At 37.6% G+C, this 20,997-nt stretch overlaps 1 protein-coding gene across 2 annotated transcripts in view; it reads right to left on the bottom strand.

The window, feature by feature from the left end:
- The window catches only part of RYK (receptor like tyrosine kinase), a 124,018-nt gene that overhangs the window by 50,889 nt on the left and 52,132 nt on the right, over positions 1–20,997 (bottom strand). For both annotated transcript variants that reach the window (XM_036746613.1, XM_036746614.1), the window contains exons 3-7: positions 14,796–14,895; positions 12,996–13,130; positions 11,321–11,374; positions 2,664–2,808; positions 205–305 (exon numbers count right to left, since the gene is read on the bottom strand). In XM_036746613.1, the coding sequence (XP_036602508.1) occupies positions 205–305; positions 2,664–2,808; positions 11,321–11,374; positions 12,996–13,130; positions 14,796–14,895 (535 nt within the window). The remainder of the gene's footprint in view (positions 1–204; positions 306–2,663; positions 2,809–11,320; positions 11,375–12,995; positions 13,131–14,795; positions 14,896–20,997) is intronic.

Here is a 20,997-nt window from a genome sequence, read left to right as displayed (position 1 = left end):
TGATTAAAGTGAGTCTACTTAATACATTTTCACTTACCCAATTTTTTAAAAGTTACAATTTCTACTGATCTAAGAAGTGGAAGTCAAATCTTGAACATCAACCCTAATTTCCACATATTCATGTGACATTAATCACTTAGGATCACTAGTAGCCTAATAACCAAGACTATAGTAAACTGGTTTTAGATTTAAATTAACTCTTACTAGTAACAGGTGTTGCATTGTTAGGAGTATCAGCTCTCAGGTACTGAGTCGTCTGCGTAGATGGCTGAGATAAGCCTTGTGAACTACTGCTGTCACTGATGCTGAAAATAACGAGATAGAAAGTCAACCTTCATAAGGAATTTTTACTTCTCTCATTTATATATGTGTGCGTGTATGTCTCCATATATGCATACACACAAATACATATACATTTATGTATACATACATACATATACACACACACACATACACACACACACACACACATATTATCTCCCTAGGTTTTCTTGACCCCAAGGCCATTTCTTTATCCAATATACCATGACTGCCTCTTTCGCCTATTGTGTTACATGTAACAAGATACTAAAAGCTACATGTAGATGAGTAGTTGTGATAATAAAATTATTCTAAAATACTGAGAGAGCAGAATAATGGCTATTTCTCCATAATAACATGTTTCAAGCTGAAATCAGAATCTGTTGAGACTGTATACTTTTTTTTTCTGATATAAGGCCAACATCGGGTATCTACATCTTAACTAGTAATCTTAGATACTGTATAACTTTTTTTCTGATTGCTACACATCAAAGTGTACTGAACTAACAAAACGTTAGGGTAAGAAATCAATAATCATTAGAATGACTGTCCCTAAGAAAATTAAAACTATGTCACTTTTATGAGATTACTTTTAATAAGTGGGTAAATGTGTAAAAGAGGAAAAAAAAGACCACCTAAAAGCACAAGGAATTGTGGAGACTACAAAACAACTAAGCAATGAACACATAAAATACACCTACATTCTATACACCTATAGAACCTACAGTAGACTCTGCCTCATGATCCTCCAATTTTTAAAAAGGATAAAATCTGGGTTTCTTGAAACATGTGCTGGGGGGGGGGTGGTGGTGGTATAATATTTGTTATATTATTATATTATAATATTCTCTTCTATTAGCAATACAAGAATCATACAAAGAGACTCCATTTTTAAACCCATGTTAAAAATTGCTCTAACAATGCAGTTTTTAAATATGTATACCAATGGGCCACTTGAGTGGATCAAAGAGATCACCCTTACTAATGCTCTTTAACCTGCTATATTCTTTTAGTCATCTGGTAGTGTAGAGAGGAAAGAAAGGGATAAGGAATTAAGGATTATGTATCAGATCAAAGTGTTACATATGACACCTTTTGCTTCTTCCCACTTGCTTCTTTCCTTGCTATAGTAGCATCCTTTACTTTGCTCCTAAGCTAAAAGAAAGTTCATAAAACTACCGAAAAAAACCTCTAAATGAACTCATTTTTGGTCTCTCCCTCTCTCCAACCTATTGGTTCTGTAACTGCCTGCCACATATGCCTTGCTAAAACCTTAAATGGCTATTGTCTATTCGTTAAAGAACAAACACCGTTACCCGCCAGTAAATACACTCCACAATCTGCCTCCAATCTACTCCCTAGCTCCATCTACTTCCTAAATATATCTCTACCTTAACCAAACTTAATTATGTCATTTTATTCCCTGAATACATCTCATAATTAATCGCTTTTTCTCATTGACCTGTCCACCTGTCAAAATTCTCTTATCCTTTAAAATCTAACACAAATGCAATATCCTCCAGGGTAGAGGATGACCCTGGCCTCAAATGAATTCTCCCCTTTTCTACCTCTTACAGCATTCTATACCTTTCTAGGTATTTCTCCAACTAAATGGTGAGTAGCTCCTTGATGACAAGAATCATCTTATTCAACTTTTTACTACTCCATATAGGCTAACACACCCCAAATACTTAATTCTATACTCAAGGTAGCAAAGGCAGTTATATATTCCTCCCCTAATTAGGTCATGTTTTATGGGCCAAAAACTTTTCCAGATTTCCAAGCATAATCAAAATACCAGATCTCAAGGACAATTCACTTTTATCTTTAGAGAATAGCATATATGTCCAAGAATAACTTCTGTCCTCATAAAGATCCCTAAAAAATACTTCATGCTCCCTTCATCTCTTTGAGCTAAACTTACTTATAAAATCCCCAGGATTCTCTTAAGATTTTAATGCAATGAAAACCCTACCATGGCACTATTCAGTCCTGTGTAGTTATGTAGTTTCCTTTTATACCCTCAAAGATGTCTCTTCTGTGCATTCTCTCAGTTACAACGAATTTTTTATCCTTCCTTGTCCTCTCTCATTCTCATTCCATTCTCTTCTTTCCCCTCTTGTGACAGGAAGAAAAAAAATCAACTGAGACAACACTGAAGAGAGGAGCTGTATATAATCAAGTCCCTTATACCTTATCCACAATGATCTCAGAACACTTCTAAGAGTTAATAAAATAAACATAAAGGCAGTATCTACAAAATGTTTCTTTATGTGGCACGAGATTAACCTGTCCATCCCCCCAATTTGTTCTTCTTGGGGTACCAGTAATTAAGAACAATTTTTTTAAATGATATACAATACCTGTCATCCAGCTCAATTCTTTTCATACTATGCAGGTGCAAAACAGCTAATATTATTGCTACCAGAAATATTACTGCACAGCAAACCCCTACACTGATATAAAACACACGAGTAGAAGTGGTAGGAGCTGCATTTACAGGATCATCTGAAATTGTAAAAAAGTATAAGTTTTTTTTATCAGTATAATGCATTGTGAGTTCTTTCAAAATACATTATTTTTTAAAGAAATAAAAAAATTTCACATTTATTCAAAGTTTATAGTAAATCAGTTACTAGTATAAATTTATACAAACAATATGCAGGGGGAGAGAAAAGCATTTATTCTTTGAAAAATGTTTTTAATAGGAATTCTGGTAGAAAAATATAAAAATCATTCACCCAACTTTGGAGAAACAGCCAATGTTGAAGGAGCTGTGAGAAAACAAGCCTGCTAATACAGTGTTAATGCAACTGTTAAATCCAGAAAATAATCTTGAATTTTGCAAGAAAATTCACTAAAATTGTTCATACTCTTTAACACAACAATTCCCCCATTGGTCATGTACTGTAAAGAGCTCAAAGACATACAGAAAAAAAGATCCCACGTATACCAAAATATCATAGCAGCCCTTTTTGTGGTAGGAAAAACTAGAAACCAAAGTAGGTACCTATCAACTGGACAAAATGACTGCAAATACTGTGATATGTGAATGTAATGAAATATTGCTGCAATTAGGAAAAACATGGGAAGACTTGTATGAAATGAAGTAGAATAAAGTAAGTATAATCAGAAGGACAAATATAATGACACAAATCAGCAACCAAACAGATTATAGTAACTAATCTTCATCCTAGAGAACACAGGATGATTTTTTCTCTCTCCATGGTTGCTATTTCCAATCTTCTCTCCCCTCAAGACTCCCATACCACCACCCTTTTCTTTATCCCTCTCAGCAGAGAATCTACCCTCTCCACTGCCTAATTTACTGAGAAAATATGAGCCACCCATTTTGAGTTTCCTCTTCTTTATATTCTAAACTTCAAACCCTATCTACATCCATCCTCCATTCTGTCCTCAATTACACCAGCCTCCTTGCCAAGGCCAGCTACACTGGGTTGTTTTTTAATTAAATGATGCCATATAATGACTGCCTTTTATCATCTTTGCTAATTTGATAAGATTTTCATATTCACTTCATAAAAATATTTTTTTTCAAAAAGTAAATTCCCTCCTTTCCCACAACTATTTTATAAATACAAGATGTGTCACTTCACTGTGTTTCTAATGCAAACGTGCACCTAATATTCCCCTTTGTCCCTCTCATCTGCAACCTTTCCTTTTTCTTATTTCCTTATTCCTTCTCTGATGCCTACAAACATGTCCAAATCTCCCTCTTCCTGAAAAAAATCTTCGCTTGACCCTTCAAGCTATCTCTCTTCTCTCTTCACAGACTCCTAGAAAAAAGCTATGTACATACTTGTCTTCATTTTCTAACCTGTTGCTTACTTCTCAACTCTAGCAATATAATTTCTTATTACACCACTCCACTGAAATTGCTTTGTCCAAAGTTATCAACAATCATCTAATTGCTAAATCTGACAGACTTTTCCCAGACCTCTTTGAAGATACTAATACTGACCATTCTCTCCTCCTGAATATTCTCTCCTCTCTCAGCTTTCACAACAATGTTTTTGTCCTGGTTTGCCTCTTACTCTAGTGATTCTTCAAATGTCTTTGTTGGATCAATATCCATTTCATACCCCCTAAATAAAACTATTCCCTAAGGCTGTCCAGGACCCACTTCTCTTCTTTATCTGCATCTTTCTCCCTCTGTGAACTCATCTCCCTCTGCTTCAATTATCATCTCTATGTAAATGATTTTAAAATCTGTGTAACATCCAGCTTTCATCACTAACTGCTTCCCAGATATTTCTATCTGGATGTCTCTCATATAGGCATCTCAAACTCAACATATTAAATTTTTTCAAAAATTCATAATCTTTTCCCCAAACCCTGCCCCACTTACTTTAAATTCCCCAATTTCTGTTGAGGGTACTACTACTTTTTGCAGGCTTACACAAGCTCATAGTAACTCTTAATTCTGAACTCTTCCTCACCCCCATATCCAGTCAATTGTCAAATACTTTCAAAGATACCTCCACAACATCTGCTGTATCAGTCCCATTCTCGTGGCAACCTCTCCCTAGTTCACATCCTTTTCACCTGACTACTTAAATAGGTTCCTAATTGATTTTCCTGCTTCTACTCTTTTATTTCTCCAACTCGATCTCTTCACTGCTGCCAAAATAGCTTTCCACAAGTTTTCCACAGCACCACCATCCTCTACAAGTAACTCTGAGCAGTCCTATAACATCCCTAGGCCCTATATTCCTCATCTGTAAAAAGAAGGGGCTGGATTAGATGACATCTAAGTTCCCTTCCAGCTACAGATGTATGCTCTCATGACTTAAGTTTCAGAGGCTCCCTATTATCTTTAGGACAAAACAAATATGTGGCATTCCAGCTTACCTTTCGAAAAATATTTAACACTCTTCCTTCCATTCCAGTCAAACTGGCTTTCTGGCTACTATCAGAACTCAGAAATTCAACTTTTGCCTCTAGGCTTTTAAAAAAGGAATTCCTGGAAAGGCTTTTACTTCTCAGCTCTCCCTCTCACAACCCCTGGTTTCTTTCAGGGTTCAAATTCATGTGCCACCTCCTCTGAGAAGCCTTTGCTGATCTCCCTCACTGTCAGTGCCTCTTCCCTCACATTGCCATTTAATCATCTTGTACAGTACTTATTGGTTTACATGGCATATTCTCTAGTAGAATGTAAGCTCACTAATGGTATGCACTATTTCTCATTTCTGCCTTCATATTTCTAATGCCTTGCATAGAACAGGAATTTAATAAAGGCTGATTTATTTAATTTCAAACTAAAGATCATATCTAAAGCACTGCTCAGAGATTCTCAACCCTTGACTAAGGTGTGAAGATGGTTAGCTATTTTTCATATCATAGTCTAGTTAGATAATTAGAATGAAATTTTTAACTAATTTCCTACTTGCAAAACATAATTGTGGAGGGGTTTAATTATCATCTCCATTCAGATGACTCACAAATCTATATATCCAGATCCAGTTTCTCCCCTAAGCTTCAGTACCACATAACAAGTTACCAATCTGTCATCTCAAACTGGATGGCTCATAGACATCTTAAACTCTTGGATGCTCCCTTGTCTCTGAAATTTTTTGACACTACTCTTTCCTAGTTCTCCTCCTCCACGTCTAATGCTCCCTATCCATCTCCATTGCCAGCTGGTCATCTATATCAGGGCTGTCCAAAATGCAGCCCACAGGCTGCATTTATGTGGCCTGCCTATAAGCATAGAATTTTACATAAATGCTTTAGTAAACGAAGCCGAGCTACTGCAGAGCTCTCACTAAAACGGCAAATCAAAATATATTGTCTATTGTTTCAATAAAAACCTAAGGTTGGGGGGGGGGGCGGAGCCTAGATGGCAGCTGGTAAGCAGGGACTAGCATGAGCTCCGTACCAAGTCCCTCCAAAAACCTATAAAAAAATGGCTCTGAACCAATTCTAGAATGGCAGAACCCACAAAACAGCAGAGGGAAGCAGGGCTCCAGCCCAGGACAGCCTGGATGGTCTCTGGGTAAGGTCTATCCCACACGGAGCTGGGAACAGAGTGGAGCAGAACCCAGCCTGAACGGCATGGACCATCCAGACCAGAAGCCGGGCGGAGGGGGCCCTAGAGCCCTGAATCAGTGAGCTGCGGCAGTTACCAGACTCCTTAACCCACAAACACCAAAGACTGCAGAGAAGGTTAGTGGGAAAAGCTGCGGGAGTGGAAGGAGTTCGAGGTTCGGCTTCCAGCCCCGGGGGGGCAGAGGAGGTGGGGCAGCTACAGTTGCTGCTGCTTCTGGCCCCAGGCCCACCTGGTGGGAGGAATTAAGTGGTGGATCAGAGCAGGAGTGCACAGCCTGCCAAAGATCTAAGCCCTGCCCGGGCTGGGGGTTCTTGGGGAAGGAGTAGTGCTGGTGTGACAGAGCTGGCACCTCCCCCGCAAACGTGGAACATAGAACTCTTTAGTCTACAAGCAGTCATACCCCACTGAAAAACTCAAGGGTCAAGTTAGTTGGTTGGGAATATGGCCAGGCAGCGAAAACGCACCGAGATTCAGTCTCAGACTTTGCATTCTTTCTTTGCTGACAAAGAAGATCAAAACATACAGCCTAAAGAAGTCAATAAAGTGCAAGAGCCTACACCAAAAGCCTCCAAGAAAAACATGAACTGGTCCCAGGCCATGGAAGAGCTCAAAAAGGATTTGGAAAAGCAAGTTAGAGAAGTAGAGGAAAAATTGGGAAGAGAAATGAGAAGGATGCAAGAAAACCATGAAAAACAAGTCAATGACTTGCTAAAGGAGACCCAAAAAAATACGGAAAAATACACTGAAGAAAACAACACCTTAAAAAATAGACTAACTCAAATGGCAAAAGAGCTCCAAAAAGCCAATGAGGAGAAGAATGCCTTGAAAGGCAGAATTAGCCAAATGGAAAAGGAGGTCCAAAAGACCACTGAAGAAAATACTACTTTAAAAATTAGACTGGAGCAAGTGGAAGCTAGTGATTTTATGAGAAATCAAGATATTATAAAACAGAACCAAAGGGGGGCGGAGCCAAGATGGCGGCTGGTAAGCATGGACTAGAGTGAGCTCCGTACCGGAGTCCCTCCAAAAACCTATAAAAATGGCTCTGAACCAATTCTAGAACAGCAGAACCCACAGAACAGCAGAGGGAAGCAGGGCTCCAGCCCAGGACACCCTGGATGGTCTCTGGGTGAGGTCTATTCCACACGGAGCTGGGAGCTGGGAACGGAGTGGAGCAGAGCCCAGCCTGAGCGACGTGGACCATCCAGAACAGAAGCTGGGTGGAGGGGGCCCTAGCGCCCTGAATATGTGAGCTGCGGCAGTTACCAGGCCCCTCGACCCACAAACACCAAAGACTGCGGAGAAGGTTAGTGGGAAAAGCTGCGGGAGTGGAAGGAGTTCGTGGTTCGGCTTCCAGCCCCGGGGGCAGCGGAGGTGGGGCAGCTACAGCTGTTGTTACTTCCGGCTCCAGGCCCACCTGGTGGGAGGAATTAAGTGGTGGATCAGAGCAGGAGTGCAACAGCCTGCTGAAGATCTAAGCCCAGCCTGGACTGGGGGTTCTTGGGGAAGGAGTAGCGCGGGTCTGACAGAGCTGGCACCTCCCCCCCAAACGTGGAACATAGAACTCGTTAGTCTACAAGCAGTCATACCCCACTGAAAAACTCAAGGGTCAAGTTAGTTGGTTGGGAATATGGCCAGGCAGTGAAAACGTGCCCAGATTCAGTCTCAGACTTTGGATTCTTTTTTTGGTGACAAAGAAGACCAAAACATACAGCCTAAAGAAGACAACAAAGTCATAGAGCCTACAACAAAAGCCTCCAAGAAAAACATGAACTGGCCCCAGGCCATAGAAGAACTCAAAAAGGATTTGGAAAAGCAAGTTAGAGAAGTAGAGGAAAAATTGGGAAGAGAAATGAGAAGGATGCAAGAAAACCATGAAAAACAAGTCAATGACTTGCTAAAGGAGACCCAAAAAAATACGGAAAAATACACTGAAGAAAACAACACCTTAAAAAACAGACTAACTCAAATGGCAAAAGAGCTCCAAAAAGCCAATGAGGAGAAGAATGTCTTGAAAGGCAGAATTTGCCAAATGGAAAAGGAGGTCCAAAAGACCACTGAAGAAAATACTACTTTAAAAATTAGACTGGAGCAAGTGGAAGCTAGTGACTTTATGAGAAATCAGGACATTATAAAACAGAACCAAAGGAATGAAAAAATGGAAGACAATGTGAAATATCTCATTGGAAAAACCACTGACCTGGAAAATAGATCCAGGAGAGAGAATTTAAAAATTATTGGACTACCTGAAAGCCATGATCAAAAAAAGAGCCTAGATACCATCTTTCAAGAAATTATCAAGGAGAACTGCCCTGATATTCTAGAGCCACAGGGCAAAATACAAATTGAAAGAATCCATCGATCGCCTCCTCAAATAGATCCCAAAAAGAAATCTCCTAGGAATATTGTCGCCAAATTCCAGAGCTCCCAGATCAAGGAGAAAATACTGCAAGCAGCCAGAAAGAAACAATTTGAGTATTGTGGAAACCCAATCAGAATAACCCAAGATCTGGCAGCTTCTACATTAAGAGATCGAAGGGCTTGGAATGCGATATTCCGGAGGTCAATGGAGCTAGGATTAAAACCTAGAATCACCTACCCAGCAAAACTGAGTATCATGTTCCAAGGCAAAATATAGAGTTTCAATAAAATAGAGGACTTTCAAGCTTTCTCAGTGAAAAGACCAGAACTGAATAGAAAATTTGACTTTCAAACACAAGAATCAAGAGAAGCATGAAAAGGTAATCAAGAAAAAGAACAAGAAAAAGAAATTGCAAGGGACTTACTAAAGGTGAACTGTTTTGTTGACATTCCTACATGGAAAGATGATGTGTATGATTCATGAGACCTCAGTATTAGGGTAGCTGAAGGGAATATGCATACATATATGTTTATGTATATATATGGGTGAATGTGTATGTATGTATATATCTATGTGTGTATGTATATATATATGTGTGTGTGTGTGTGTATATATATATATATATATATATATATATATATATATACATAGATATATATATACATAGATATATATATTGAGAGAGAGAGAGAGAGAGGGAGAGAGGCAGAGAGCGGACACAGGGTGAGCTGAAGATGAAGGGAAGATATCTAAAAGAAATAAAATGAAATTAAGGGATGAGAGAGCAACATACTGAGAGAGGGAGATAGGGAGAGATAGAATGGGGTGGATTATCTCGCATAAAGGTGGCAAGAGGAAGCAGTTCTGTGGGAGGAGGGGAGAGGGCAGGTGAGGAAGGAATGAGTGAACATTGCTCTCATCACATTTGGCCTAAGGAGGGAATACCATACATACCCAATTGGGAATCTTACCCCACAGGAAAGAAGAGGTAAGAAGATAAAAAAAAAATGGGGGGGATGATGGAGGGGAGGGCAGATGGGGGTGGAGGTAGTCAAAAACAAACACTTTCAAAAGGGGACAGGGTCAAGGGAGAAAAACGAATAAAGGGGGACAGGACAGGAAGGAGCAAAATATAGTTAGTCTTTCACAACATGAGTATTGTGGAAGGGTTATACATAATGATACAGATGTGGCCTATGTTGAATTGCTTGACTTCTTAGGGAGGGTGGGTGGGAAGGGAAGAGGGGAGAGAATTTAGAACTCAAAGTTTTAAAAACAGATGTTCAAAAACAAACAAAAATGTTTTTGCATGCAACAAGAAAATAAGATACACAGGCAATGGGGCATAAAAATTTATCTTGCCCTACAAGAAAGGAAGGGAAAAGGGGATGGGAGGGGAGTGGGGTGACAGAGGGGAGCGTTGACTGGGGAACAGGGCAACCAGAATATACGCCATCTTGGAGTGGGAGGGAGGGTAGAAATGGGGAGAAAATTTGTAATCCAAACTCTTGTGAAAATCAATGCTTAAAACTAAATATGTTAAATAAATTTTAAAAAATAAATAATTAAAAAAAAAAAACTAAGGTTGGACAGCCCTGATCTATATGATTCCTCAACTGAGATTGTTCCTTAAGGTGCTGTCCTAGGCCCTCTTCTCTTCTCCTCTCTTTTGGTAATCTCATCATATTCAATAGGTTTACCCTCATCATTATGCAGAGGAATCAGAGATATCTGATGTAGATCTAGATATGCTGGCACCTTTAGTAGAAATAAGGAATATGAGAATAAGGGAGAGATTGTCAAGAAAGATAATAAATTGAATTTTGGATATGAAGAATTTAAGAGATGTTCCTGGAACATCCAGTATGAAATGTCCAAAAGACAACTGGTAATGGGTGACTAAAACTCAAGGAAGAGATTGGAGCTGCTTGGTGACAGAGAGAAAGATAGCTAGATATGGTACATACACACACACACGGTATATATATGTGATCCATATATATACATTTATATATATATATATATGAGTATATGTGTATGTGTGTGTGTGTATGTATATGTGTGTATGGATACACCACAACTAAGGGCACCCCTCATCCCTTTTACTACTTTGCATTTATTCTAAATTTATTTCATATAAACTTATATGTGTGGTCTACCCTGATATAATATAAATGCCTTAAAAACAGAAATTGTTTAATTTTTTGTATTAGTATCCACAGTGCCTGAAGCAAAGATTCTTAACAAATGCTTGTTAACTGATTGAGGACCAGCTTCTGGTAATCATATTATTAAACATGTACAATATTCACTATTCAAAATATCCAGAACTCGAATGTCCAGAATATCCAGAATATTTTGAACACTAAAATATACAGAATGTGAAATAAACAGCATTAACAAAATTTTTACTTTGATTTGCTTAAGACCAAGGAAGTAACTGAATTGAAACAAATACAAATTATTACCATTTTATATTCCCATGCTACAAGTTTTTATAGCTATATAGATGGAATTGGTTATTCATTCAAAATCTCCATGTTTTATTTCCCCAAATGATTTTTAGAAACCAGTGATAATGTACTTACAAATAGTTCTGTTGCCATTTTTGTCAGAAGTTGGAGTTTTGACTTCTTCAAGCTCTGTTTGAAAAATGTAACAAAAAGATATTTTAGAAGTCAAGCTTCTTTTCTAGAAAATTCTTAAATACATTAATTTTTCTGTTTTGCAACAGAATGTATCATTTTAGAACAAAAAAGGAAGGTCTTTGTTATAAGATAGTAAAAATTAAATTAATACTCTGTTTATACTTGTTTGAGTTTAATAAATTTTTAAACAGCCAGTTACGTCTTCTCATCAAAAAATTGGCTATGCCACATAACAAAAATGTTTAGATAACTGAAATTTCACTAGCTTTAGAGTCACAGATTTTTAGACCTGGAATGACTCCTTGGAACATTCTAATCCAAGCCACTGATTTTACAGATGAGGAACCTGGGGCCTGGAGAAGTGAGGTTGCCCAAAGTCACAGACCTAGGTAATGGCAAAGCTAAAAAGAGAACTCAGTGTTACTGTGCTGTGTCAGACTGTGTACTATGTGTGACATTCACGTTTTTCCCCCGTCCTTATTCCCACTCTCCAGAAGAAGTGCTAAGTTGTAATAAAATGAATAATAAAAATGAAGGAATTGCTCTAGTGTAAAAAATAAGATAAAACAAAATGGATTTTTAAATCTCTAATAATCCACTGTTGGCTATGAAACCTAAACTGTGAAAGAAAATATAACTCAATTTAATTGTTAAAGCAACTAAAGCAATGGGCAGGAATGATTTCCACTGTGGTAAATAAAGATGAAGATACCAGTATGGAAGTGTTACGGTTCAAAAATATGCATTATCTCATTTGATCTTTGGGTCTTCACAACAATGTAGTACGATTAGTATTATTACTCCCATTTCACAGATAAGGAAACTGATGAAGCGGCAAGAAGTTAAGTGAGGTGCCTATGGTCACAAAGCTAATCACTATTTGGAAGAGGATCTGAATCTTCTTGATTCTAACTAACACTTTATTCACTACATCACACAAAATGAATTTAATGAATGAATAATTGCTAGATGAATATTGCTACATATGTACAGATTACTATTGAAATTTTATTTAAGTGTTCTAAGTCAATACAATAAATTGTTTTTTTAAAGAAAAAGTATCACTATTAAATTTATCCAGTTACTTTAAAAAATTACTAACATTAATTTTGACATATTTAATAAATCTGAAACATATCTGATACTAGACATAATAATTACCTGTCATGGTTTGGGAAATCGCTGGCCAGGAAACACCAGTCCTGGCTAATGTTCACAGTAAGGACAGATTCCTTTCCACAGCAATTTGGTACTTAGCTGGTAGTTTAATACTGAGATTACCTAGCTGAATACTTCACCATACTCCTGACTCAAGCTATATCCCTCTATCTCGCAGAACAACTATATGGTGATTCTTTAAGTACAATAATGTCCCCTATATAACCAGAGATGACATCTCTTTGCTACATGTTAATTCTTTTGTAAGAGATTTTCTAGAATATACAATCTGGGGATTATCTCTGGATTTACTTTACAAGTGTTTTCTCATCTGCAAAATATAATCAAATGTTCACTGTAGTATCTGTAACCACAAAAATCTTATGACTCCTTCTTTATATAAAAAAGTAGATTCACACCTATGTAAAAAATTCATTTTCAAAGTTGGATGCCTTACTTTTGTAGCACATTTTCCTTCGTTTGAAATTTAAGACTGTGAAATTTTTTGAAGAATTTATTGTCAGGTTCAGTTGCATTAGTACCATTATCTCAGAATCTACTTTTCCAGTGCAGGAAAGTTCAACGCGAAATACTGTTTAAAAAAATACATAAAAAGTTGAGTCACACAAGTAAACAATTTTAAAAAAAGTTGAAGATGATACTTCAGTAATAAGAAAATGTATTGCAAAAAGCCATTATTAAAAAGTGACTAAATAGATTTGAAAGTAATTCTGAGCTGTACATGTGAAAATAACACATATAAATATGGAGAAATTCATTTTAACAAGCATATATTAAACATCTATGAGCCAGGCATGCAGGTTACAAAGATAAAAACAAAACACTCCTTGCCTTCAAGGAATTCACATTCTTTTGAGAGGAAGCATCAATTAATAATATCAGCATGAATTTATTAAGTGCCTACTATGCTAGGTGCTGGGGATAAAAATCCAAAGAATGCAACAATCCCTACTCTCAAGGAGCTTCTGTGCTAATGGGGAGACCCCATGTACATATGTAAATTAATACAGCATGAATATAAAGTGAATAAATATATAAACAAAAAGTGAAACAAATGCTAAACATAAATATAAAGTGAATAAATACCTACAAAATCATTAAATACAAGGTAGTTTGGGAGGGAGGGAACTAGCAGTTGGAAGAAAAAAGCATTCATGCAGAAGACAGTGCTTGAGCTGCATTTTAAAGGATAGAGAGGAATTCCATAAGGTGGAGGTAAGGAAGGAGTGCATTTCAGTTATATGGGACAGCTGTGCAAAGGTCCACAGACCAGAGATGGAGTGTGAGGAGGAGAGAGAAAGCCAGTCTGGTTGTTGCACAAAGTGCAGGAGAAGGATTAATGTCCAGAGAGACTGAGAAGACATGTTGGGGCCAAGGTGCGTAAGGCTTTAAAAGCTAAACAGAAAAGTTAATATTTTAGTTTAGAAGCATCGGGAGCTACTGGAGTTGACTGAGTAGGGGAGTCATATGATCAGACAAGCACTTGAAGGAAAATTATTTTGGCAGCAGTATGAAAGATGGATTTGAGACAGTCTGGGCAAAAGGTGACAAGGGCCTAACTAAGATGGTATTCGTCCTTGTTGAATGTAGAGACAAGGTAAGATGAGAGAGAAATTGTAAAGGTAAGAACAAGATTTGGCTTCTGATTGTTTAGGTGAGATGTGGGAAAGTGAGGAGTCCAGGAAAATGTCAAGGTTACAGCACACTCAAAGACTGCTGAACACTCAAAGCAAACACATAATATATACAAAATAAGTGCAAAACATTTTCAAGGGAGGAGGTAGCCGAGAGGATGAGAGAACAGGACAAATACAAAACTTATGGGCTGGTAATGCTATTCAGAAATTATGATATTTAACAATAAGCTTTGTGAAGATGGTAGAATAATTTTTCTTGTTCTGTAGGGGAATAAACTGAGGCTTAGGAAGACTCATGAAACAGGATTTATCTGAAGAGCTTTTATCTAATAGACATTGTATACATACAGAACAACTTTCATTTACACTTTATAGGAAAGGTAGCTTATTACAGGACTGCTTGAGATCTAGCCCTGTTCCATAACATATTCATTTTAATGCTCTTTTTAGAGTTTGGTGGAAGTAAATGGAACCGTAAATTCCTGGATCCAGCTCTGAAATTTCTATGCTACTATTCATTCATTCCATAGCAATTAAAACATTTTCTTAATTAAATAAAAACAGACATAATGCACTACCTTTTATAAAAAATTACTCACCTGATAAAGTGCGTGGGACTTCCCCTTGAATAGAAATGTTGACCTGGGGCATGTCCATAGCCACAGGATTGTCTATCTGGAATCCCAGTTTATATTCAACCTACAAGAGAGAGAGAATATAGAAATAGTCTCAGTGATAAAGTGTGAGGCATTAACACTTCAAATTTATTTTACTTCAGAAATAAATTAATCATTTATTCATGCAAACTAAAACAGTCAAAAAAGATAAGCCAATGTTCAAAATTCAACTGAACGAACAATTACTGTATGCTGTGTTGATGAAATGTTTATTTTGTTACAATACAATATACAGTAAAATCTCAATTATACAAGCCTCAGAAAAACAGCAACCTCAATTATCTGATACTACAATGAAGAAGCCCCAGAGAAGCAACACAGAAAAGAACAGCAAAAAAGGATGTGATGGGATTTGTTGATTCACTGGCAAAAAGAAATGCTCATTGGTTCAAGGCTAGTAAAGCCCCAAATTAATGTACTCTTAAAAGTAAAAAGTAAAAGGTGTAGGGAGAGGGGTCGGTGGAGGACCTTTGGAAACGAAAGAAGGAAGCATTTATAACTGTTGTATGCAAAGGCACTGTGTTAAGCACTGAGGATACAAATGGATAAGTAGGACAGTTCCTACTCTCAAGGAGCTCACATTCTAATGGGAGAGATAATACATATGGAAGGTTTTAGCTCCAAGTCAGATGGAAAGGTCCCATGATCCTTAGAGGCAGCAGCAAAACAGAGAGTAATGGCTCTTCTTTAATGTTACTTCCACATCTGTTTCTGATGCCAAACCATTTAACAGTGTCAAAGACTTGGGTAAAGAACTTTCTTTCCCGGGTCTTCAGTAGCTGTGGCTTTAGCACCTATAGGAGCAGTTGCCAGGAAGATGGCTGCAAACACAGGACTGAAAGCATAACCATTCCCCAGGCTCTTGGGCTCAGGATCCTGACTTGTCTGAACTGGGGTCTAAGAAGAGATGGTGTCTATGTGGCAGTAGCTGTGGTCTGATGTGCTTAGCATATGCTGTCCCCTGTGCCTTCTTTTGGGTGCCTTGCTGCTTCCATGAGGTTGACTTGCCTGGCCTGTAGGTAGCAACTGGTTGGCCATTAGGGATGCCTGGCCCCTTTTCTACAGGAACTGCTTCGTGATTTCTCTCCTCAATGATGGCTATGGGCAGGAAGCAGTTCTGATGGCTGTGGGGCACCGCTATTCTCAAGCCTTTTGGGTTCAGGGTTCTGAGCTATCTCCATCAGAGTCTGAGGAGAGATAGTGGTCAGGGTGGTGGTGGTGGTTTGATGCTTCCTCCTGTGTCTCTTTCAGAGTACCTTGTTTCTTTAGCCATAATAGCTTGTAATCAACAATATAAATGATGTAGAAGACTGGGTTACATGTATCAAGAAGACCATTGGGGCTGATTACTAATGATAAAATAGGAACACAGTCTTAAATATTGAAAAATCAATACGCATTAATAATGACTTTGGGGAAGACCTAAGGACAGGATCGCACAAGTAAGTGTGTCAATTAGTAACAGAAAAAGAGTGTGAGAATTCCAGCTACAATGGTTGCTTGAAAGGAAGCAGATAGCCTAGCTCCTACATACATACTCCAGCCAAAAAAATAAAAAATGAAATGGACTGAATAATGACCAAGAAAGCCAATGAGAAACTAAGTGACCCCTTCTACCCCAGAATTTGACTAAAAAAAGTTAGCCAGAAACCCATAAGCAGTAAGAAAAGGCGCTTCCACAAACAAGCCAGCACTGAAAGAAGCAAACAAGCCAGTAGCTGTCCAGCATTAAAAAAAAATAGGCCAGGGAGATGAAACCAAAATGTTGATGAAAAGCCAGGAAGTTGCCTGAGCTCTTCCCAGTTTCCCTCAAAAACAATGTTAAATCAAGTGTCTAAAAGAATCCTGGAGTGACAGAATCCACAAAAAGATGGAGTGAAACAATTTTCCAACCCAAAATAACTTAGAAGAACTTCAGGAAAGGTCTTGGGTTAAAGGGGAGTACAGCCCAGGATAGGCAAGGTCCAAGCAAGTCAGCAGGAGGCTCTCAGCCACAGCACAGATCAGCAACCAAGACCCTGTGGTCCAAGCTCAGCAGGCCAGTGGCACAGAAGGCCAGCTGTAAGGCCTCCAGCCTCAGCACAGCAGGCAAACTGCCAGAACTGAGGACATAACAGGTGCAACTAAGCCAGGTCACCTTAGCGCAGTGGGCAAGCCACCAGCCCCAGAGCAGAAAGCCAGTGACTAGACCCCTGACCCCCAGTGCAAGAAATTTAGGACAGTGCCCCCCGTACCCCAGGAGCAGAGTTCAACTTTAAAAAAAATAAGCAAAAAACAAAAAAGAGCCCTGAGCACAGGAAGGTACTATGGCAACAGGTAAGTTCAAACACAAACTCAGAAGAGGACAACAATGTTAAAATGCCTACATGCAAAGCCTCAATGGGGAATATGAATAGGTCTCAAGGCCAAAAAGTCCTCTTAGAAGAGCTCAAAAAGGATTTTAAAAATAAAGTAAAAGATGTAGAAGAAAAATTAGGAAAAGAAATGAGAGTTATACAAGAGAATTATGAAAAAATAGCTAACAGCTTGGAAAAGGAAGTACAAAAATTGACTGAAGAAAACAACTCCTTTAAAAAAAGAACTGGCCAAATGGGAAAAAAAATCCACTGAAGAAAACAACTCCTTTAAAAGCAGAATTGGCCAAATGGAAAAGGAGGCTGTATTGGTAATTAAGGTTGGACTTTTTTACTGTTTTCTCTTTGAGAATGCTAAAGTAATCAAGTGCCTTTGATTAAGTCTTACTAGATGCTAAGCCCTAGGCCCACACCCTTTTGTTGATTAGGTTTGAAGCCTTCTGGGCCCTGAACAGGGTATATAAACTCAGAGGTTAGCGTTTTGTTTGAGGCTCTCACTCATCTTAAGAGTGTTGGTGTGAAGACTCTGGATAGCCATTGTTAAGAGCCGCTGTCCCTTCCCCCACCCCCAGCTTTGAAGAAACCCAGATGTTTGGTTTGGGGGCTCTCACTCACTGGAAGAGTATTGTGTGACTTGAAGAGACTCTGGGCAGCTGTTGTTAAGAAACCTCTCCCCACTTGCTTGTAAACCCAGATGTTGGTGCTTCCCTCGTAACTATGAATTGTGATTTGAATCAGACAAAGACGGTCTGTCTGCTGATATTTGTAATTTCTATTTGTATTTGCTCTTAAGTTCAGGATGCTGGCTTTTCTGCCTGAACTAAGTGAGTTATATTTGATTAAAGTGAGATTGTTAACCCCTTAAAGTTACTTTCCTTAGAAAAGCAGATCAAAAGAACCTGTGCTGGCAGCTCTTCTTGCTAGTCTTGTTGGGTCTTACACTTCAACAGCTACTGCTAGCCAAACTGTTGTTAGAGGTACAAAAGCTAACTTAAGAAGATAATTCCTTAAAAATTAGGATTGGGCAAGTGTAAGCTAATGGATTCTATGAGACATCAAGTATCAGTTAAATAAAATCAAAAGAATGAAAAAATAGAAGAAAATGTAAACTACCTCATTGGAAAAACAGGAAAATAGATCCAGGAGAAATAATTTAAGAATTACTAGATTATCTGAAAGCCATAATCAAAAAAGGAGCCTGGACAGGATCTTTTAAGAAATTATCAAGGAAAAATGCCTTGATATCCTAGAATCAGAGGGTAAAACAGTCACTGAAAGAATCCACCTATCACTTCCTGAAAGAGATATCAAAATGAAAACTCCAAGGAACATTGTAGCCAAATTCCAGAGCTATCAGGTCAAGAAGAGAATACTGCAAGCAGCCAGAAAGAAACAATTAAAATATCAGGGAGCCACAGTCAGGATTACACAGGACTTAGCGGCTTCTACATTAAAGGATCAGAAGGTTTAGAATATGATATTCTGGAAGGCAAGGGAGCTTGGATTACAACCAAGAATCAACTACCCAGCAAAACTGAACATAATCTTTGAGGGGGAAAGACGGATATTCAATGAAATAGAGGACTTTCAAAATTTCCTGATGAAAAGACCAAAGTTAACAGAAAATCTCATCTTCAAATACAAGACTCAAGAGAAGCATAAAAAAGTAAACAGAAAAGAAAAAACACATGGTACTCAATAAGGTTAAATTGTTTACATCCCTACATGGGAAGATGGTATTTATAACTCTTGAGAATTATATCTCTATTACAGCAGTTAGAAAGAGCATATTTATTTTTATTTTTTTTAGAAAGAGCATATTTAGAGGGTGTATGTTGACTTTGATGCGATGATAAAAGAAATTAAGGGGCAAAAAAGGATTGTGTTGGGAGAAGAGGAAAGGGGGAGGAAGAATGGAGTAAATTATATCACATAAAGAGGCATGAAAGACCTATTTATACAGTAGAGGGAAAGAAAGGAGGGGATGAGCATCATTTGAACCATACTCTCATTGGATTTGGCTCAAAAAGGGAATAACATACACACTCAATTGAGTAAAGAAATCTATCTTACCCTATAGGGAAGTACAAGGGGAAAGGGAAAAGAAAAGGGGGAGGTGGGGCTGATGGGAGGGCGGATTGAGGGAGGCAGTGGTCAAAAGCAAAACACTGGTGGGGTAGGGTGACAAGAGGGAGAGAAAAAAGTATAAACTGAGGGAAAACAGGGTAGAGGGAAATACAGCTAGTAATCATAACTGAATGTGAATGGGATGAACTCTCCCATAAAACAGAACTGGATAGGAGAGTGCATTAAAAACCAGAATCCTACAATGTGCTGTTTACGAGAAACACATTTGAAGCAGACACACACACACAGAGTAAAAGTAAAAGGCTGCAGCAGAATATATTGTACTTAAGCTGAAGTAAAAAAAAAATAAAAAGCAGGGGTAGCAATCCTAATCTCAGACAAAGAAAAAGCAAAAAAAAAGATCTAAATAAAAGAGACAAGGAAACTACTAAAAGGTACCACAGACATATATACACCAAGTAGTATAGCATCCAAATTCTTAGAGAAGTTAAGTGAGTTATAGGAAGAGATTGAGAACAAAATGATACTAGTGGGGGACCCCAACCCCCTCAGAACTAGATAAATTTAATCACAAAATAAACAAGAAAGGAGAATTTTAGAAATTTAGAAATTTAGAATTTTAGAAAAGTTAGATAAGATAGACCTCTGGAGAGAAATGAATGAGGATAGAAAAGAATATACCTTTTTCTCAGTGGTACACGGCACTTAAACAAAAACTGACCATATATTCGGGCATAAAAACCTCACAGTCAAATGCAGAAAGGCAGAAATACTAAATTCATCCTTTTCAGATCATGATGCAATAAAAATTACATGTAATAAAGGGTTAAAGATTAAAAATTAAATCATCTAATCCTAAAGAATGAGCGGGTCAAACAACAAATCGTAGAAACAAAAATTTCATCAAAGACAATGACAATAATGAGACAATATACCAAAACTTATAGGATGCAGCCAAAGCAGTTCTTAGGGTAAATTTTATATCTTTAAATGCTTACAGGAATAAAATAGAGATTGGGTATGCGATTTAAATGAATTGCATATACGATGTAAAAAGCTAGAAAAAGAACAAATTAAAAATCCCCAATTAAATGCTAAATTAGAAATTCTGAATTCTGAAACTCAAAGAAGAGATTAATAAAACTGAAAATAAAACTGTTGAGCTAATAAATAAAACAGCTGATTTTATGAAAAAATAGATAAACATTAATTTGATTTAAAAAAAAAAGAAAACCAAATTACCAGTATCAAAAATGAAAAGGGTGAATTCACCACCAATGAAAAGGAAATTAAAGCAAGAATTAAGAGCTAGTTTGCCCAACTCTATGGCAATAAATCTGACAATCTAAGTGAAATGGATAAATGTTTACAAAAATATAAATATCCCAGATTAACAGAAGAGGAATTAAAATACTTAAATAACCCCATTTTAGAAAAATAATTGAACAAGCCATCAATGAACTCCCTAAGAAAAAATCTCCAGGGCCATATGGATTTACAAGTGAATTCTTTTTCTTTTTTTTCTTTTTTGGTAAAGGAAAAAAAAACATGTCATGTGCACAGTAGAACATAGGAGAGGATTCAAAATATATAGCAATAACTTCAAGGTAGCCTATATAGCAAATATTGTGCGTTAAGTTGAAAGCTATCCATCTTTTCTTTGCTTCTTCGTAGATTTTCTT

This window comes from Trichosurus vulpecula, chromosome 2, assembly GCF_011100635.1.
Source record: "Trichosurus vulpecula isolate mTriVul1 chromosome 2, mTriVul1.pri, whole genome shotgun sequence".
Lineage (NCBI taxonomy): Eukaryota > Metazoa > Chordata > Mammalia > Diprotodontia > Phalangeridae > Trichosurus > Trichosurus vulpecula.
This window is presented reverse-complemented; position numbering and strand designations above follow the sequence as displayed.